Source organism: Arctopsyche grandis, chromosome 3 (genome assembly GCF_051622035.1).
Source record: "Arctopsyche grandis isolate Sample6627 chromosome 3, ASM5162203v2, whole genome shotgun sequence".
Classification (NCBI taxonomy): Eukaryota; Metazoa; Arthropoda; class Insecta; order Trichoptera; family Hydropsychidae; genus Arctopsyche; species Arctopsyche grandis.
The window spans coordinates 19,257,289-19,279,532 of NC_135357.1; the positions used below are offsets into that span (position 1 = coordinate 19,257,289).

The 22,244-nt window shown below is 31.9% G+C and overlaps 3 protein-coding genes across 4 annotated transcripts; 1 reads left to right on the top strand and 2 right to left on the bottom strand.

The window, feature by feature from the left end:
* The first annotated feature begins 146 nt into the window (after window positions 1-146).
* On the top strand, window positions 147-1,664 carry LOC143909977 (uncharacterized). Its single transcript, XM_077428300.1, has 5 exons — window positions 147-251; window positions 327-798; window positions 913-1,081; window positions 1,170-1,509; window positions 1,605-1,664. Exons 1-5 carry the CDS (start codon window positions 147-149, stop codon window positions 1,662-1,664), a joined length of 1,146 nt encoding a protein of 381 aa, XP_077284426.1.
* Window positions 1,665-1,746: 82 nt separating this feature from the next.
* Window positions 1,747-12,373, bottom strand: Oga (O-GlcNAcase). 2 transcript variants are annotated; one of them, XM_077427817.1, is made up of 21 exons: window positions 12,111-12,373; window positions 11,733-11,784; window positions 10,799-11,027; window positions 10,600-10,704; window positions 10,353-10,521; window positions 10,141-10,269; window positions 9,914-10,057; window positions 9,717-9,828; window positions 8,882-8,967; window positions 8,641-8,804; window positions 8,080-8,563; window positions 7,835-8,013; window positions 7,523-7,593; window positions 7,248-7,440; window positions 5,088-5,262; window positions 4,379-4,432; window positions 4,103-4,299; window positions 3,933-4,021; window positions 3,643-3,847; window positions 3,403-3,562; window positions 1,747-2,974 (listed from the first exon to the last, which is right to left on the bottom strand). In XM_077427817.1, exons 1-21 carry the CDS (start codon window positions 12,175-12,177, stop codon window positions 2,844-2,846), a joined length of 3,195 nt encoding a protein of 1,064 aa, XP_077283943.1. In that variant the 5' UTR covers window positions 12,178-12,373; the 3' UTR covers window positions 1,747-2,843. The 2 variants fall into 2 exon arrangements, with proteins under 2 accessions (XP_077283943.1, XP_077283944.1); XM_077427818.1 differs by having other exon boundaries at window positions 1,748-2,974; window positions 8,641-8,801; window positions 12,111-12,271.
* Window positions 12,374-14,816: 2,443 nt separating this feature from the next.
* On the bottom strand, window positions 14,817-19,755 carry Rsod (superoxide dismutase family protein Rsod). Its single transcript, XM_077426870.1, has 15 exons — window positions 19,553-19,755; window positions 18,584-19,475; window positions 18,253-18,518; window positions 17,946-18,132; window positions 17,452-17,847; window positions 17,203-17,376; window positions 16,954-17,125; window positions 16,765-16,870; window positions 16,355-16,506; window positions 16,075-16,287; window positions 15,847-15,981; window positions 15,676-15,760; window positions 15,403-15,592; window positions 15,040-15,317; window positions 14,817-14,965 (listed from the first exon to the last, which is right to left on the bottom strand). The coding sequence occupies exons 1-15, from the start codon at window positions 19,608-19,610 to the stop codon at window positions 14,865-14,867; spliced, it is 3,405 nt and encodes a 1,134-aa protein (XP_077282996.1). The 5' UTR covers window positions 19,611-19,755; the 3' UTR covers window positions 14,817-14,864.
* Window positions 19,756-22,244: the final 2,489 nt, after the last annotated feature.

The window sequence follows — 22,244 nt, forward strand, 5'->3', positions numbered from 1 at the left end:
TTGATTGTACTTATATAAATTTTAGAAAAACGAATACTAATTGCCATTAGCCGTATCGTTGCTAAGATATGAAATATTGATTATACACACATGCGTTCCCTAGTGTAAAAGAAAATTTTTAATTCTAAAAGCAAAATATCTTTTTGATGGCGGAAACCCACAGAAAATCTGTTACAAATAATGAATCAATCATTGATTTATGTGCCAAGGGTATTAACACACTACCAAAATTAGAAATGGTAAATTTGCAGGTAATTTTAAAGATTATATATTTGTGTGTTAGCTATTGTATTTGTGTATAAAACATTTTTTTAACTCATTTTTAGTTACTTTATATAGAAAATAATAAATTGAAAAAATTACCAGAAGATTTGTTTATCGCAGCTCCTTTATTGAAATGGTTAGACGTAAGGAATAATTTGATCGAAAAGATTCCATTATCGATAAAAAATCATGCAAATATTGAAACAATACTTTTACAGAACAATAAAATATCTTACTTACCATATGAATTAGGTACAGTAAAAAAATTACAATATATTCAATTGAATGGAAATTCAATAATTTACCCCAAGGAGAGTATAATTAAATTAGGTACGCCAGCTTTATTAAAATTTCTACGACTGCAATATGAACAAGAAAACGAGGTCAACACAATTTTAGATGATTATAAATTCATTGATGTATCAATGAAACAATATGAACAGAAGAAAACGCAATCTTTCAATACTGACGAGTTATACGAACCACAAATAAAATTCGAAGAAGGTTTAAAATGCTTGAATGATAATTTGGCAAGTGAGCAAAATAAAAAAGTAAAACAAGAGCAAACCCAAAATAAACTTTTCGTAAAAAACTTACAACTACCAGTTTTAAAAACCGAAAACATATCAACAAAAAATTCAAAAACAGAATTTTTGAAATCAAAGAGTTTAAAAACTAACAAATATTTGAAAAACAATATGGTGAAGTCAAATGAAGATCAGGTTATTTTGATCCAGAAAAATGTAATGAGAGACATTTGGTTAGAAGAGAAAAGAGAAATTTTAAATAAACGAGAAAAGGTTATTCAAGATAGAAAGTAAGTTTTTAATTGTATAATATAAAACTCAGTAATTAATATACTCACATATGTATATATATAGCTAGTGTAAAAAAAATGGTTGCAGGTCTCTAGCAGCTCTCAAGAATTGGAGAAATGATTATAAAAATACTAAACTCATCGATCATCACACATATTATGCGTTAAACTTGTCTAACATACCATACGATATGGATTTGAATCATATAAAGATCTTAACAAGAGAAGACATAGAAAAGGATTTACCCGACAAATATAAAAAAAATATTTGTAAAAAACCAAATAATTCTAAATCAAAATCACGAGAAAAGATGATTTTTCATTCGAAAATCGCTGAAGTATCAGAAAGCATGCGAACTGTTTTATCTGAGAATTATGATTGGACACCAAGAACGGAAAAAAAAATTATTGGTTGTAAAATTAGAAAGGTACTTTCAATTTTTATATATTGTACATCTAACATATGTACATACATACATATGTCAATTTTTATTAATTTCTTATAATTGTATTTTAATTTTAGTTAATAGACCTCAAAGACCAGATTGTGAGGTTAAAAACAGAGAACGACAGACAAACTTAATAATTTATCAATTTGGTTTCAAAAAGTGTACTTACATACAGTAAAACTGACAATGTCAAAAATTAAAATAAATCCAACAATTAATATCATAAATCATATGTATTTATTTATTTAAAATTTGTATAGGTATGACTTAAAAATTAGAACAATGTTGTGTAACTTTTTCTAGATTTTAAGAAAATGTGCATTTCGTGACTATATAATAAGTGAATTGAAAGAATATACATATCAAAGCAAATTATAATCATGATTAACATTATAATAGTGTAGGTAATGTTAACAATATTTGAAATCAGACATGCCATTACAAAATATGCTATGGTTATAAAATATAGACCATATCTATAATACAATCGAACAAGTTAATATGAGAACACATTAGATTCCAAACACAGTAAAATAATTATTTTGTTAAAATACATATTAATTAGATATTATTTAACAATTTCAAACCATAAATATGAAACATAAACATTCAGCTCATACACAGATTGAAGATCTCAGTCAAACGAAAAAAAGTAATATAAATATTATATTAAATATGTATTACCTTTTGCAAAATATTAAGAACAAACATAATGCAACCATTATAAAAATTACGTATTCGATTACTGAATGTATACCGAATATAGCAAAAAAAGAAAATCATATATAATCATAAAACCATACATATAATATCAAGAATAGTCATAAATATATTAAAATTAAAATAATTCTCACAAAAGATTGTTGATAATTTAGTTAATGCATACAAAAGCATTTTTTAATACATTTACCTATAATAAATTTATTTACGATACATTTATAGCTATTGTGCACTTTATCTATGAAAACTTTTGTCTTGGTGAATGGGCAGTGGAATAATTGTTTATCTTTACAACTTTGTATGATTATTTGTATCATGTTAAAAAGGATGAAATTGCGAAAACATATTTTACCTTTAGATACATAAAAATAATTAAGATCCATAAATTCTGAATAATCGTTGAATTCATATTGTTCACCATTTCGATTAACGCGAGGGATGGAGTTGGAGTTGGAGTTGAGCAAATGGTCAATGTTGGAAGACACCATTCTTATTATCTTTTCGCGAGTTGGTTTTGAAAAATATGCGTTTTCAAAATGTACACATTTGTTTATAGATAAAATAGAGAAGGCTTGAATGGCGATTTTTTTTTGCTAAAAAGTTCTCCCCAAATAAGTGTGATTGTTGGCACTGTCTTGATTAAGTTCAGCAAATCCTAATTTTGTATAAAATTGATTGAGGTAATGATCGGATGTATTGATACAAACGTGAACACCAAAAGAACCTAAAATATACACAATTTTTAATTACTTAATAAAATATAAGGCGGCAAAGGAAACCAATTATGTATTTTTAATCCATAAACACGGAAAGTACAGTTTGCTTATTTATGGGATTTAAACTAAACATACTAATGTCCATCCGGTGAAGAATGACACTTAGGTAAAACGCATAAGCTGTCCTTTTCGACCAATGGCATTTCGCGCGTAGTGTTCTACTGTCTGCACGAAATGCTATTGGTCGAGAGGCGGTGAGGGAGATAGCATGTACGTTTTTTTCCTAAGTCTCTTCCTAGAGCGGACCAAGTATATATGTACATATAGTTATTATATATATATATATATATTTTTTTTTTTTTTTTAAATAATTGGTTGACTTTTAATAATTGATACAAACGCAATTGAAACAAATATGTAATAAATGATTTCATACCACTGGCACGAAGTGCAGCTAACAAAGCAGTAACTAGTCGTTTGGGAGCAGAATGATCATTACACATAGGAAGAATATAGCATTGCATCACAGCTGGATGGAAACGATGTACCAGATCTGGTAGTGTGTATTTGAATTGATAGAAACTTTGAATGTATGTCTAAAAATTATAAACAAATTGTTTAAATGATTGGTTTGTTTTATTATGAAGATGGAATAAATCACAAAATTTAAAATGACCTTGACGAATGAATCAATTGAACTTTGTGAATTCATAAGTTTTGGAGGATATTTGCGTCTCATGCGAGGGGCCCATTCAAGTTCGCATCTACGTTGAAATATTTTGATATCTGGAGCAGCACAAGCATATCCCAAAACTTCCCCAGGTTCACCTTCAATTACCATACAATGTTCCGGTAAAAGTGACAAATACGGATCCACCAACCTGAAAATATAAATAGAAAATATATAATTTTTATTTGATATTTTTATAACGGAGTTGAAAAAAGAATCGGAAAATAATATTTTACTTGTCCGCAGGCAAAGTTTGAAGGTCAGGTGGAAAAAGTTCTGAACAGTCCATCCCATCTTTGCAAGTTTTATGACAAATTTTTCGTATCTGTGTAGAATTGACTCAAATTAGTTTACATTTTTTTATATATTAAAAATCAGTCAATTCTCAAATTTTATTTGTATTTACTTGATCCTTATCGGATTCTATGTAAGGCCTTATCGTATACAACTCAGATGTGGGTGACGTAGGAGGCCTATATGCTAAAAGATCATTGCCATTATCAATAGGAATCAGTCTTTGAAGATCCGCTGTAAGCCCTCCACGGAATACCCACGGTTCCTGATCACCAGACATAAATGCCTCCTTCCAACCGTTTGAAAACCCTGGAATTAAATTAAATTGATCGAATATTTATAATTGTCACTACGCACAACATTGAAATATTAATAACGTTATGCTTACAAGTATAGCTTCCTTGAGTGTAGTGGCAAATATTAGGAGGGAATTTCGCTAATGCTATAATAGACATAAAAATAATAATTAACAATTAATAATAAACAAATACAATAGTTACATCAACAGGAGTTAGTAAAAGAATATAAATTTCGACAGTTGACGTGTTAATTATAATTGATAAGTACATACATATGTATATTAAAGGGATGTATTGTATTGCATTTGTTTTTATTATATTTATAAAATGTAGGCATATATGTACATATTAATAATATGAGAATTTAAGGTGTTATACCTTGAACATGTAATGACATTGTAGAGGAAAAAAGCATTTCCATTCAAAAGCATTATTTTTAAGTGAACATAACGCAATCAATATAAAGCAACCTGAAAACATTCAAAATATTTCCACCGGTTCTTTAATTTTGAAAAGCACTCTCTTTAATGAGCAAAGTATAATACAATAAATCTTCTATAAATGTCCTAAAATGGAAATGTGATGATTGGAAATCAAGTGGCATGACTGGCATGCCAAGAAAAGCCTAGAAAAAACAACAATAGAAAGGCAAACAATCAAACGAAGTTGCTCCCATCACTTTTGACGACTGTTTGGTGTGTTCAAAAGCTTTTATAAAAAAACAACAAAAAAATAAAAGAAACATGTAGTGCTGCTCTATATTCTTGAGAAAAGAATTTGATGAGTTGAATGTGTTACCGAGCCACTTGACGTATGAGTGAAGGATGCCCACGACTGCACGCAAGTCCCAAACATATCCACAGATGTCATGCAGAAGCTCCCTGTTGTTGCATTGGGATAGGCGCCGTGCCAGCTGCCCAACTCGTTCACATAGGTTGTTGAATTTTTGTGCATGCCCATGCCACTCCTGGTACTGATACAATCAATACAAAAATGGCAAATTAATTAAAATATCTGCAATACTGCTCCAGTCACTGACAAATCGGAACCAACATTCATAGTACATGTTTCAATATAAAATAACAATAATTTCGAACAAAACATTTGATTACATATACATATACTGGTCTCAACACACAAACTTCGGTTGTGTAGATATGTATGTATATTATTTCCATTTGTAATGGCCAAGTTGTTAGAGCAGAGCATCTTAACCTGTGTGCCGCGGCAATATTTGTTCCCCGAACAGCACTTCGGCCTAATGCGTGCGAGTGAGATCGCGGGTGATGGAGAAAACCGATGTTAGTTAGCGTTTTGTCACCTATGCATATACGGAATAACTAACGACTGTAAAATAATATACAGTCTAGGAATAACTAGTAGCTGACAAACTCTACGAGTCGTACGATGTTCGTACGAGTCGTACATCGGGTTAAGATGCCTTGTGTTAGTGTATGAAATGTAAAAAAATAGCACGCGGTTATGGTGATTGATGGTAATATTGCTATTATTAGTACAGGTAACCAGATCTAGGATGCAATGGAAACTAATCAACAATCGTATAAATATATTATAAACACACGTGTAGCATGAATGCAATTCATATGTATATATAAAAAATGTACGAGTATAAAACTGCATGTAAATTTAATTTCTAAAAGTGCTATGATTCACTGCTGTGTGCTATATTAGAGCATGTAAGCTTTTGGGAAAATCACATAGGCTTTAAGCAAATACATATAGGTAGTTAATGTATACGAGGCTTTGTTCTTCTTCAGTCGCTTTTTCAATATTGAGGTATCTGCAGCTTTATAAAAATACATATTCCAATATTCACGCTATAAATAATAATAAAACAAGCATTTGTAGAGAAAATCGAATTTATAAAACACAAATTTCAAATGAAAGTTTTCCATGTTAAAGTATGTATATATCATACAAAATTTGAACAAATATATAAATAGTTTGGTATTAATGTGTACAAAAATGACGAAATCATGTGTTCAAAATATTCATAAATAATTGATTCTAAATTTCATATTAATTTAATTTAAATAGATCATAGTTAAGATAGCTTATAGTCTCGACTATGATATATTACTAAAAATAATGAACACACATATGTATGTATTGATTCAACTTTAATGCCTCCACTTTGGCCGAATCTCAACAAAAAAACTACATACATACATGTAGGCGTTGCGCATTTTGCAATCTTTTCCTGCACAAAATTTTTGTCACATAATTGTCCCAACATTAAGAGAAACCATTAAAGTGCAGTTTATTTCATATGAAATGTTTCATACTGATTTTGATATACATAGTGTTGTGATTGATTTTATGAAATTAGCAATGGAAATTAAAAATGGATTGATTTTCAATAACATGTAAAAACTTTAAAAGTGAAATTAAAATGTTTTTTAAATGAGACAATTGCTTGAAGCTCACCAATGTTGGGCGATTTTGCCATACGTAGAGATTCACCGCATCTTAAATAAGTTGATAGAATACAATAAAAACAAAATAAACTATTTTAAAAGAACATTGGCAGCCGCAATAAAATATTGAGTAATACAAGGGACATTCTGCAAGGCAAGGCTGAAATTTTATTATTGAGAATATATCAAAAACATTAGTAATTCGATGCACGGCATACACTTGAAAGATGTTCTGAATAGTCTGTAAAGTTTTACATATGTAATGATTAATTTCTGTAAAATTAATGCTGTAATTAACATTATTCAGATACTGAATGAGCTCACAATGGAAGAGCAAAATAATAAAAGGTTTGCTGAAATTCAAATTGTTAAAAATTTAGCAATGTGAACATGAAATATTAGTGAGCTTATTATTCAATCCCACATACAATAAAACGTTTCATTTAATGATCATAAAGTTTAGAATATATGCATAAAAAATTTGTAAATATGTATGTATATCTGTTCTGTGATTACTAACTTCAGATTTGTTCACTACTCCTTTTCTGGCTCCCTGTGAAGAGTTTTTACCGAGTCCAATCAAAACAGGCGCATTGCATTTGAGCCAATTAAATTCTTGCAAAAGTTTTAAGGCTTGGCTTCCATGCTCAAATGGAAGGTAGAATAAATCACACAGTAACATTAAATCATCCACAGTCAAATTATCATCAGAACTAAAATTGAATCAAAATTAAAAATTTCAATTCGAAATATTTTATGTACAATGTAATTAATATAAAAAAGCGAACACGTTACTTTGTATGTAGTTCGACAACCATTTCATTTTTTGAGTGATTAATAATGGATTCCACTTGCATTGCTCCATTCTGAAAATGAATTAATATTAAAACATAATGTATACATGTATTTACATACGATATGCAGATATGTATGTACATAAGTGTTCAGATATTTTTAAACATTTTATATTAATTACAAATGCCGTAGATAAAATAAATATAAAAATTGAACTAAATCGAGATTTTCTTTACAAAAAACTTTTCTTTATAATAATTGTTTTAGTTTGATTGTTATAAATTATATATACAAATTGTTATAAAATAAAACCTCGCTGGATTCATCTGTCATCACAACATCAATATCTTGATTGGGACTTCCTAAATCAATATTATTCATTTCTTTCTGATGCTGCTGACTTGAATTTTCAGAATTGATAGTTGAAGGGGCTGTCTCTTGTTCAGGCGTATACTCCATAGCCGTTTCAGAATTATTATTAGGACTCAGTTCTGTAAATGTTTAATACTGTTTATTGTTATGTACTATTTATGTATTAAAAAAAAACTTATAATGACCTTCTATGCTCATAGCACCGTTTGTTAATTCTTTATGTTCATCTCTATCATCAACAGTTACATTGGTATTATTATCTTCATTGATAGTTTGAGCTCCATCTTTCATGTTATTTTTGTGCCCATTGTTTGATATTAATGTTTCTTCATCTGCATTTGCATTAATTTTAGTTTCAATGGCAGCAGTATTTTTTACATCTTCAACGGTGGTAGAATTTATTTCAGATTCATTTGATTCAATATTATATTCCTTAGTAATTATTTCTAAAGCAAGTTTAGAATTTTCGGATTCAATGTCACCGAAAGATTTCAAATCCATTATAGGGACAGAAATTGTGGTGACAGGTATTTCTGAAGGTAAAGCCATATTCGAACTTACAAGGGGCGGTATTGGATTAGGTATTGATTCATTTGTGATGACTTTTGTTGCAGATACTAGAGAATTCATTATCGGATTGGGAATTGGGTTGAAATTTTCTGCAGATATCTGCAATTTAAAGTTGGTTAAAAAATGAATAACATTCACCAAATGACAATTAAATACATGCAAAGAAAATATCTTACTGTAGTGCAAATATCAGCTAGAGCTTGTAATTGGCTAGTATTAACCGTTGGAATCGTACCAGAAGCCATAGATGTAGTACAATTATTCATAGTGGCAGTCGTTGTTGTTAAGGACATACACGTATTAACTGACGGAATAATGGGTATAATCGGTACTGCAGCTACTAAAATAGTTTCATAGAAAAACAATGTTCATATATTTTGATTTGTAATATGATATCATAGTTAAACCAATGCTTACTATTGACAATAGGTTGTGGTTTCGCTATAGGCCCAAAAGCAATTTTTTCTATTGCGAACTCTGGAAGCCACTCAGCAACGGCTTCTCTAAGTATACAAACGAAAATTTTATAATTAATGTCAAAGTATGATGAAAAATTTCGTATGCGTTTTATATCAAAACATAAATTAGCTAGATAATTAGTCTATCATACGATTACAAATATCGATATATACATTATCACATTATAAGACTCATGCATTGCATAATTTTCAATGCATCTTCATTGGACATTAGTGGGGATTCATCTTCCTTAGAATCTTCAATAACTAAATTGTTACTAGAGATTTATTTCTAGTGAAGTATCATTAGTCTCCCCAATGGCTACATCTTCATTTACATACCCAAATTCAGCAAAAAAATAATCCCTATTAAAATATAGTTATAAATTTCTTTAACTACTGCATTTTCTGTTTTTTGTACATTTTATGAAACAATACGTAATAATTTTTGGGCATTGCATGCAATCGTACGACAATCATCTAAAATGGACCACTTTTTTTGTTGATGTCATCGAGGGTGGACTCATTATGAGTTACTGTTGAAAATATGAATGTACTAATTTCTCATAGTGAAATTTCAAATTCTTAATAATACCTTGGTGTAATGGTTGTAAATAAAGTAATTCTCTGTACTCTTGGTACATCATGCCAGGATTAATAAATAACTATATTTGATCTTAATATTACGTAATTTAATGTACAGATGCAGCTATGCACTTTTCTGGACCATTTTTATATGCATGTAGTTGCTTTTGAGTAATTTGTAAATGCTGAAGAGAATGCATAAGAATTACCTAAGGGCTTGTCTATGATGATAAACATGTTTATTAATACAAATGGGTGTATCTTCATCACCATCTTCAGAACCTTCTTGTTCCAATTTAATTTCAGCTGCTATACTGTTGGCTGTAAAATATTGATATTTAAAATAAGTTATAGGTTTTTTTAAATCATACACAGATTGAATGAAAAAATAAAATAAATCATTAACCATTTGTATTGGCATCTATACTGCAATTGGCCCAATGGGCAAGCGTTCTTATTGGCACCATATTGGCATTGTATTCGCAGTTTGGATTTGAAAGAACGCCTCGCAGCAAAGGAATTAATTCTGGAGATCTACCCATATACGGCCCTAAAATTAAAATACAATTTATGTAGAGTAATTTCAAAATTGTTAATATTGAAATATGTGTAGATCACGATAGTATATGAGACCTAAGAACATTCTTTTTTGATCATAATCGTTAGCGTGAAGGTTATCCCAAATAACAGGTGGTCTTCTTAAAACTCCGGTTATTTCTTCTATACAAGCAGTTGTCAAAACTTTAGATATAACTTTTGGCCCTACAAAAAAAGTATGGATAAATGATTAAAATTAATATATCAATGTTTTCAGTTTGTATGTAAATATTATAGATTCTTATTACCAGTCCACATAATATCAATATCAGCGGAAAGTCTTGAACCAAGTGTTGAAAGATATTCTGATGTAGTTACAGATGGAAGTGCCCTAGTTCCACAATACTGTGTAGGACATAAAAGAAATCTTATAGCCGCTCCACCCAAATGCTGTTGAATTTCATTTGTAATAGAAACCTGGAAGTAAATTTTAAAATATTTTGAGCAGGGTGGGAATGACTGAATTGGTGTATTAATTTTTATATATTAATATACTTGTGCGTGGGCAAAGCTTTGGAATACATCCTTATCAGCCTCACTCATTTCAGATTCGATATCATCAAAAAGTAAGGCAAAAGCCATACATCCAAATTGAGAAACCTGAGTCGAAAAAAAAAGTTAATTCCAAATTTAATACAATACATATAAATTTCTAAATTTTAATACAACAAACGTGTAACTGTTAGATGCTTACTTGTTCAAGCTTCCGTTTAAGCGATGTGATTTCCTTTTGATTGCTGTATGTTATATCTAATCCTGGTGACAATGCATAATAGAAAGTGATACCTTGAGCTTTTGCAGCATTTATCAGTCCTGTTAAATGCTCCGCTTCTTCTACAGTATATAGTTCTCTCCAATATGCACGGTGCTTATAATCATCTTTTGGTGCATAGACATAGGAATTCATACCCCATTTTTTCATTCTGGGAATTAGAACATTAAATATAAACTTTGATTTGATCTCTTGACGATAATAATTTTCTTTAAAAACATAATGTTTAAATATGTAAAACAAAATTGCCCAAAGGAAAGACGAACAAAAATTGGATAGGATAATCTTAAAAAATTTGTAACAATACCGTTACCCTTTGCCTGCAGCAACTTTCCTGGTACTTTTTTAGCGAGTTTGTAAACCGAGTTTTCGACTATATACATGTACATATATTATACATATATATCAGTGTCGTGCGCTGAAATTCTCTCTCTCTTTGTCGTACAGCCTTACTTTATGTGCACGAGCAGGATACAAGAGGAACAGGCTGTTCCTCTTGTATCCTGTTCGTGCAAATTAAGTAAGGCTGTACGACAAAAAGAGAGAGAATTTCAGCGCAAGCCACTGATATATATACATTTTAAGATTTATTCTAGTGACCAAATATGTCAATTGATACCTGAAGTATTTTTTTAAATAATGAATCACAACTGAATTTTTTTTTAACACAGAAAGTTACGCCATTCTCGCTACTGACATTTTATGCATGACTTTTATAGGGTTCAATCGCGGGCAAAGGGTTAAAGGTTTAAATAGAATGTTTGAAACCCTTTTTTTTTAAAAAATTCAACATAATGACAAATTTTAAGGTGTCGCGTGACCAGCACATAATGTATGAAATGCTAAAGATACTTACTTTTGAAAAAGATCTTTCCGTTGTTCTGTTGTCCATGGTCGACCATAGAAACCTAACCAACAAAAATATACATATTTTAAAATAAGAATCGAGGGTTTACTAAAAATTGTTCAGAAAAAAAGACTCGGTTGAAATCTCTATTTGCGCTGTTTGTTGGTTTATTTTGATTCATTAAAATCTGTTCTACTTTTCATTCTCTATTGTGGACCACAGCTTGAACTTTTCTTAAATTGATTAAAAGATTTTCTATTTTTTTCCTATTATGTACCACAGCTTAAGCGTTTTTTTTTAATTTGTTATGAAATAGCTTCGATGTTGAGCAACAAATAATTAATATTTGATTGATTATAGAGAAGATGGTGATGAGGAGAATTTAACCTTCAACGACTCCGCAGATGAAATTGTGTGGTGAATCGTTGCCGGTAGAGCTGTCTATCGTTGCCATCTTCTACTGGCAGACGTCCGAAACGAGCAATACTACTCCCGAGTATCGGTTGAAGAATGACGACCGAATCAACTGACAGCTGGCTATCGAGCATGTCCGTTGCCCGGTTTTATCCACTGCTGCCAACCAGCCTTGTTTCGTTCATAATTTTATGGAATTTGTTATTGGGCTCCAATATATATTCCGATGTATGCTCATATGTATATTCCGATCTCAACTTTGAATCTGAATCTTACTCTAATTATAATTAAAAATATAATATACATTTTTGGCCATTTTCTGACACATACAGTAGCTGCAATATATGTATAAGAACGCCACAGCTAGAAATAGATTTAGCATAGGAAAAGGAGTGAGACAAGAAGACACCATATCTCTTAAACTTTTCAATGTGGTGCTTGAGGGCGTGTTCAGGAACCTGGAATGGGACCCAGCCCGAGTAAGCATCAACGGTTGCTTCTTGAGTCATCTTCGGTTCGGAGACGACATAGTTTTAATAGCTCGCGATCCAGCTGACCTACTTAACAGACTAACACAGCTGGACAGGAAAAGTAGGATTAAAAATTAACGTAGATAAGACCAAGCTAATGTTCAATAGTTGTTGCATGCCTGATAGCATCTCATTCGATTATAAACCAGTAGAGGTGGTAAATAATTATTTATATTTAGGTCAAATAATTTACATGTCTGGTAGTAAAGAAGAATATATAAAGAGATGTATGAAACTAGGATGGAGTGCATTTGGACGAATGAATGTTGAACGATAGCTGCAGGAGCTGTAATGTATGCGTGTGTATGTGTGGATGACCAGTGGCTGTGTGTATGTGTCGTCGTCTCGATCAGCTTGCTCTGGAACGGTGCGGGGTGGGGGAATTATACAAAAGAGTAACGGTTATGATCTCGTTTTTATTGATGAGTTGGTGGCCGAGCCGGGGAGTTGCTCGACGCCTCTGCCCCTTTATGGCGGAGGCTGTGGATTGAGTAGGCTGTGGCTGGTCAGAAAGGGTAGACCAGCCACGCCAAGACCTTCTCGGTCGGCGTCTCACGAGCGTCTGAGAGCTCGCCGTGTTCGAGGTTTGGGTCGAACACGTGGTCGAGCATAGTCGGTAGACATAGTCGGTGAGGCACGACTATGGAAGAAGCCATACTCCTCGGAGGGCTTCTATGATGCCAATGAGCGCTCGCCGTGATCACTTGGGCGGATCACGGGGCCAGCCTGCCTTAGTTCGAGGCCGGCTTTTACGAGGGACGCTGCATCTGGCGGTCCGCACCGGGATCACCGGGCGCCGGACCCACGGGAGAATCTAGAGCGACTGACAGATGGTCAGTGTAAAAGAGAGAAAACAAAAGCCGGAGCCGTAAGAGGACAACCAACGGCCATGAGGGTTTTTGGCTCGGACAAATGTTATTTTTAAATCAAAAATGCCACTCTGCCTCAAGAAAAAGATTTTCGATCATTGCGTTTTGCCAGTGATTACGTATGGATTTGAAACTTGGACATTGAACGCCAAGATGCTACATAAAGTCCTAGGCACCCAAAAAAGTATGGAGCGCTGTATGCTTGGCATAACGAGGAAAGATAGGAAACGGAATACGTGGGTGAGAACTTCTCACCCACTCTTGTCATGCTTCTCACTGAGAAGCATGACAAAAATAGTGGATATAGTGAAGAGATTGAAATCGCAAAGGGCGGGCCACGTGGCTAGAAGAATGGACGAAAGGTGGATAAAAAAATACCAGAATGGTACCCGAGAGAATGCAAAAGGGTAAAAGGAAGACCACAGGGAAGATGGGTAGACGAAATAAGGAAATGTGTGGAGTGAGATGGACGAGTGTTGTGCAGAATAGAGACGAGTGGAAGCGTATTGGAGAGGCCTTTAACCAGCAGTGGATAGTGAGCGGCTGTAGATGATGACATATTAATTATTTGTACCAGGGCTGTGAAGTCGGATGAAAACTTACCCCCTCCGACTCCGACTCCAGCTTTAACGATTTTAGTAAGATCGACTTTAAGGTCTGGCCGCACTATGCGACCGCGACGGGACACGGCAGTGCGCGGCCAAATATTATTTGTATGAGATAGAACGCACTACGAGTCACGCGACACCGCACGACAGAGTTGCCTTTTGTATCAACTTTGCCGTGTCGTGTCGCGTCGCAGCAGCCCAATGTCGCCCAGTGCGTTCGGACCTTTAGATTAAACATTACAGTCGTTGGCTGATTGGATTTTGAAGTTTAATATAGGAATTTCATTACTTAGTGATAGAAATATATTAATATACTGATTATTGGCATTAATCCTTTATTTTAATACAAATGGCAAATGACAACAGTTTTGAAATACATAACTATAAAACAATTTATTTTGGTAATGAACAGTCAAATTCGAAAGACGAATTAAGAAATACATATGTACATTTTGATAAAAGTAAAAGAGTCATTTAATTTTTTCATTACAAATATCATTTCGATTATACTTATGTCCATGTGTAGTTAGTTATATGTAAATAAGTATAATAGAATTTATAATATTTAAATATATATACATATATTTTAGTAAAAACTGCATTAGAAACAATAAAATAATATAATTTATACATATGTATATCTAAGGTTATAAAGCACTTTTTTTTATATTTCGTACGAGTTACAATTGGACTTTCATATTTAAGCGTTAAAAATTATATTCAAGAATTGAGTAATACAAATGACATCAAAATTAAAATTGGAGTGCCTTTAAGGAGATAACCAGATGAGCTCGAAAAAATGTATGATCTGGTTTTAGTTTCTGTAAAAAAAAAAAGATTAAAAATGATACTAAAAATAAATCAGCAGAAATTAATAAATATTCGAAATTCATACTTTCATTAGGATCTCGAACTCCACATTGCCTATAAGAGATAGATTTTTTTCGTTTTTGATTTACAAAGCCGGGAATAGAAATACTAGGCTCGTCAAGTTTTCCAGTAGTCAATAATTTAGTAAAATCTTTTTCAAGTTGATTTGCACGTGGTCCTTTGAAATGCAAAAGAAATTGAATGCAAGAATTTTGATGAAGAGTTTTCGTTTTTCTCGAGTCTACGGTCAACATCCATTCGGGTAAGCCCATAACGTGCCTAACATCTTCGATAAATTGTGAACTGTAAATCAAAAATTGCCTTTGAAATGTATTTAACTTCTAATAAAATATCTTAGGTACAAAAGGTATTTTAGGTACAAACTTACACGACAAATCTAGGAGGCTTTCTTATGTTCGCATATTTCACAATATCATTATCAGGTTCTATATTGGCACAAGCAAATCGTTCTGAACTTCGGTTCTGGCCCATAATAACAATTGATCGCCCAAGGGCAGTTACAACACCCTCCAAAGGAAAATTTGAATCGGTGAATACTTGCCTATCAAGTCCTATATCTAAGAATACATTTAAGAAGAGTAAATGATTAATTATTTTTTTAAAAGTAATATGATATATTAATTATATATATAATAGTTACCTATAGTTCCCAACCTTGCTGTTAAGTCTCCAATGTGACATCTTAAAGGATTATCCGCACCGCATTCTTGATTATACAAGTCTTCCTAAATATAATATTTATGTATCAATATATTAAATATATATGTATATGTATTGTGATATATGAATATTTATTAGATAAATGTACTACATTTAAAGGGTCGGCTAGCTGTGTGAAATAGGGATTCCATCTGTATCCACCAGCTACACATCGAGTTGCTGTGGTTGATACCGTAGCATCTACTCCCACAGGATTCACAAAGATTGCCCAATTGTGATACCTCGTCTGAGATAAGATAAATAAATTTTTTATACATGTACACATATAATTATTAATTTTATTGAACATGCAAGGTAAAAATATTATTTGTGATCTTACAATATTTCGATCTCTTACTCCTGGATGTCTCAATTTGACTTCTATAATTGTGTCACTCTGACTGCCATCTTTGTGTATCAGCTGAGTCATTCTAACATATCCATAAGCAAATCCAGCAGGATGATGAAAAGATGCGATAGCTCTCAATTCTCTAGCTTCGGAAGGACTGTAGCCTCTCTCAATAGATGAACATGCCCAGCGTTGATGTTTACTCTATTGTGAATTTTAATTGCATTAAATATATTTTTAGCAACTAGAAGAAGACAAGTCAAAAACCAACCTCTTTCTGTATTACAACAGATCGACCTAATATACTACGAGGTCCAAAAAGTGATATCTGGGAATCATTAAAATAGCCCAAGTATTTTGTGTGATTTTGTAATGAACCAAATTTTCCACTGAGATCTCCCATTCCATATTGATCATTAGTTCCTGAAAACATATCCATCATATAATATTTGTCATTTATTTCATATTAGTCAAGTCGTCTGATATTGCTCAGTCAGGTGATTTGTGACACCTCCCAAAAACCAATGATAGTAATAGTTATTGAGATAGTATATCAAATTTGGAGATTCTAAATAAAAAAAGTTTATTTGCAAAGCAGCAAGCAAACAGACATTCAATTTTATTTAGCACATATGTACATATTTATACGTATGTAAATTGTGTCTATATAATATGTATTACCAATGGCGGGCTCTGGTGACTTTTTTTCGTCTATGTGTAATGGATTAAACGTGCCATATAGAGTAGATGATTCACATGGAAATTCAAGTTCGCCTTCAACTGGGGTCTATATATAAACAAAATAAATATTCATACAATTGTTTAAAAGTACTGCATATTGAGACTTTTAATATGTTAAAAATTACTAACCAAATGAATACGATAGTCACCAACACTATTTAATCCATCTAGATTAACTTCTAGGTTCGTAATATCATATTCTGTTTGTTGTAGAAATTCTAATTTTCCAGACATTTGTAAAGGCTCTCCGTTAGAATACCAATCTTTAATAACAGCCTTTCTACGATATAAGCCTCCAATGCTAGCAATAAATAAAATCATTAGAAATTATTTAGCTCTATATTGTTTACATTATTGTTATAATATTATTTAACTCACATAGAACATGCTAATCTTTCGCCTCTTGCTACTGGCCCATGATCATCGTATATTACTAGTGATTTACCAAGAACTGAATGTGTTCCGCTTAAAGGTATCAACGGATCTGTGATAAGTTTTCTTGAAATTTTCGGAGCATCAACTTTTTTACCAGATATACCCAAAGTTCCATGTCTAAAATATGAAATTTATAATATTATTTAGATTAGATGGAATTAGGAAAAGATTATTTGTTTGAAATTTATTAACCTTGTAGAGAGATCGCCAACTCTGCACACAGCCAAATTGGAAAAAGAGCATGAGTTTTCTGTCGCCTTTGGGTCAAAGTCTACTTTGAAAGGGTTGTAAACATTTGCGGCACTCAAACATCTTGCAGTCCAATTATAAAAATCTTGATTAGGCGCTGATTCATGTATTGCCCAACGGTGTTGAAAAGAATTATTGAGATTTGATCCATCAGCGTGGACCAAGTATTCAAATAAAATAGAAGTGTCAACCCATGGTTCATCTTTGGGCTGCCGAAGTATCACACGTCCTACCAATGGATATCTCAATATTACTTGGGCTGTGTACATTTGGGTTTGGTATTTGGTGTCTTGATCATAAAGTGCAATTGTGCTGCACAGGGATGATTTGTTTTCGTATCTAAAAGTGGGATTTTTTTGTGTGTATTCAAGATAATTTTTCATAAATATAATAAAAGAGGTATGTAAAAATAGTTGCTTGTTAAAATAAGTATATACCTTTTTATAACGAGACTTCTATGTATTACACTATTCGGACCTTGCAATGGTAAAAAGGCATCCCAATACGTACCACTCAATTCATTACTTAAACTAGGTAATAAATATTTATGATTCAAGTATTCAGTACGTCCTTTCAATTTTCCAAATAAATCCCCAAGAGGATATTGATCTTGAGTTCCCATTCCTGTATAAAAATAAAATAATATGTCCAATAGTAATACATATAAAAAATTAAACAATGACCGATTAGCGAAGTGAAACGTAGTAAAACCTTGTAAAAAATATAGGTAGTATATTTTCATACCTGGTGGTGGATTAAACTTCAAATCAACGTTTTTTGGATTATAAATATTTCCAATATCACAATTATTGGGTGATTTATTGTGGGTGGAAGCAGGTGGTCTCGGAAGCTCGGCTATTTCATATGTTAAAACTGAACTTGCATATTTCAAAGATGATTCATAAGTACCATCAGATGCTGACAAGTTAAATGTAATCCATGTAGGATCAAATTTGGACTGCTGCTTAAACTCAATTTCTCCTCTAATTCCATCAGAATCTATAAGTGCCCTAAAAAAATTTAAATGTAAGACCTGCCACATTGTAGATATTTACTGATATTGAAAATATGTTACTTGGAATATCTTGCATGGTGATGTCGAATTTTAGCACAAGAAAGGAAACTATCACCATGTTTTTCTTCAAATATTACTATATAAAGATTTCTATGAGGTCCGCCCAAATCACTGGGCAATAATGTTAGGCCATCATCTTTGTATAATGTTTTAACCTTTTCTTTTGCAGGATCAGTACTAATTTTGACCTTTCCAAGCCGTGAATCTATATCACCAACGCCTTTGCCATCGCCTTTATTTTCTGGATCAAAGACTAATTGCAATATATTACAGTTTTCTTCTGACTTATCATTGCCGGAGTCAAATATATCGGTTACAAACACTTTCCAATTGTGTTGAGTAAAAGGTACTTTTTTACTAGAATTTTTAACATGATATAAATCAGTGTGAACATATATATCTGTATGATCGAATTCTTTAGAAGCTATCCATCTGAAGTATATAAAACCAGCAACTGGACTGTTAAATTTGGCAACAGCAACTCTTTCTACAGTTCTGTCATTGGAAACGATATTGGCACATATAGTATTGGAGTTTTCTGGTGATTTTAGCACTAAGCTTTTGCCCCAGAGTCCTTTATCACCTATGAGATTGTTTTCGCTAATATATTCAGTGCTCTCATTGCCTGGAAGTGTTAAATAACCTAATTCGCTTGTAAGATCAATGATCTCTTTGCCAAGATCAGCATCAGAGCAACGTTTGATGTCAATTTCTGAATAGTCCACTGGGAATTCTCTGACACCCCATTGCCATACTTGGTCTGGGAATTCTAATGTTGTTTTTAAATTAGTCCTAATACTAATGTGATTTTCACCTTTGAATGAAAATTCAATTTCACCATGAAGGCCATATTGAGAAACAAATGCTCTTAGAACAACGCAATTTACTATACCTAAAAAATATGGAAACAATAGTTAGAAACACGATTTGTATCAAAAAGGTATATATCATTCACTGGTTCGTACTTACTATTAGAAAGTAGGACACACAAACTTATCACTAAAATGGTTATTTTTTTGATAAACATTTTTAAGTTAGCATTTGGACAATAGTATCACAGAATGGTTATAGTTCACTTATAAAACTTATACTATAATATTTTGAGATCCATATGTCTTAAGACTTAACCTCGACATGATGGCGATGTCTAGTCTACTGACGGCAACAGGTATGCAATGGAAAAGAGAAAGGTGTTTGAACTTGAAGATAGACAGAGACAAAGACATACCGGATATTTGGTGAGACAAGGACAAAACTACATAGAATTATTGTGACTCAAGCACGTTAAGAAATTTTCAATTTGTATTTTATTTTTATATTTAGTCTACAATAATGAGTAATTTATATAAAATTTATTGTGAATGGCATAGTGAAAAAAATTCGGATGTGACCAACCCACGACTTTATCTGTGTATTTAAAGAATATAAGAAGTTTAAAAAACAAAATTCGATAGTGAAATATATATACACGTTCGAATATACCAGCTATGAGAGCATTTTCGATACAAGTTTGAGCGCTAATGTAGGGAAACTCACACAAGACAAAAGATTTACTTCCGGTTGTCGGATTTTGTCTAAATATTTTTTATTACTTAATATCACCATAAATATTATAAGCATAAAATATCATGAATATAGAAATAATTTAAAAGGTCAAAATAAAATAATGAAATATTTTTACTTCTGGTTTACGAATTTTAAACAAAACTTTATCAACTCTAAGTAATTGCGTAAAAAATAGAAATATAATTTTTCATTGATACGTGTAGTGGTGTGGGAAAAATCGTGTGGTCACAACATTTTTGACTTTTCGAAGAGCAAAAAATCACACTTCTGGTTTGATAAATTGAATCACATTTATACAAGGATTATACTTGAATTTCTCGTGAAGAGCACACATATTTAAAGGGTCGAAAATAATAGTGGAAGAAAAATCGAAATCGAACTTGGTCTTAAGATTAAACTTCTATTGATATGAAATTTTAGTTCCATATACCAAAAAATATTTGAGAAAAAATAAAAAAAACCTCGATTCTCTAGAGTACAAGTACTACTTCCGGTTAAGGTAAAAATATAAAAAAACATTAGTGTATAAAATAATTCCTATAACATGTAAAATAATTTCAGTCTGATCCGTTGAGCGGTTCGGGAGATAATTAAATCCAAAAATTTAAAAAAAGAGGACACCTATCACTTCAATTTTGAAAAAATCAAAGGTATCATCAAAAATTAAAAAAAAATAACGATACTAAGGTTCAGTTTGATAGGACTAACGGTGCTCGAAAGATCCCCAAAATACTCGAACACACACACACACACACATTTTTTCTATTCACAACATGAAAATGTGATCAGTAGAGACACGTATTTTGGGCATTTTGTCATAAATGCTAAAATTCGGAATAGATGCTAAATTCGTAAAATATGCGAATAGATGCTAAAATAACAAACAAATGTAAAATTAATTATTTTTAAGATAAAGTGAATCCACGCCGGATATATTGCTGTTATTGATTTTATTTTTTTTTATTTTATTTAAATAGGCACACATACAGAATAAAATATAAAAAGAAAGTTGTATAATGAGACAAAAAATAATAATAAACATAAATAAAAATATAATATTCCATTTACAGTGAGCACCACATGGTGATATAAAAAAGTAAAATTACAAAAACATCAAGATTTAAAAAAAAAAGAAAAGAAACAGATAAAGAAAAAGATACAGATAAAGTAAAAAAGAAAAAGAAAGACTATATGGGTGAAGAAGCAAATCAACCACATATTATTTTCTTCACCTTTGTCCTAAAAATACTAAAAGAGTCACTAAAGAGGTCAGGACAATCATCTAAGCTATCGTAAATACGGCATATACGAACGATTGCACTATTGAAAGAGGTGTTGCTTTGACAAATAGGTGGATAAAAAAGATTTGTGCATCTGGTGAATCGGGCATTAACGTTAAAATTAATCTCGCTTAAAACAGATGTGTCAAGAATACCATTAGCAATCTTATATAAAATTAACAAATCAGAAACCCTTCTACGCTGAGACAAACTTGCAATATGGAAAAAAGAAAGTCTGTCATTATAAGATGGTAACAGTTTTTTAAGACCAGTCTTATAGGATAAATGGCGCAAAAAACGCTTCTGGATTGTTTCTAAGTGCTCAATGTGAGTTTGGTAATAGGGAGACCATATGATTGAGGCATACTCCATATTACTACGAACTAAACTGTAATAGAGTAGAATCAGAGTATGGGGATTCTTAAAGGGCTTCGCAACTCGGCAAATAAATCCCAAGAGTTTATAAGATTTAGTAACAATATGATTAATATGTTCATTAAATGATAGTTTGGAATCTATAAGTATACCTAAGTCTCTGGCACAATTTTTTGCTGTAAGATCTACGTTATTAATATTGTAAGTAAAGTCAATTAGGTTACGATTTCTGGAAAGTGTCATTGAGAAGCATTTAGAAATATTGAGATGCATAAGGTTTACATTACACCATTCAGATATTATATCAATGTCGGATTGTAATTTTAAGCAATCCGACTCACTATTGATAGGATGGAAAACCTTAAGATCATCGGCATAAAGTAAGCATTGACATTTCAGTAGGGGGATTAGGTCATTAATAAAAATAATAAACAGAAGTG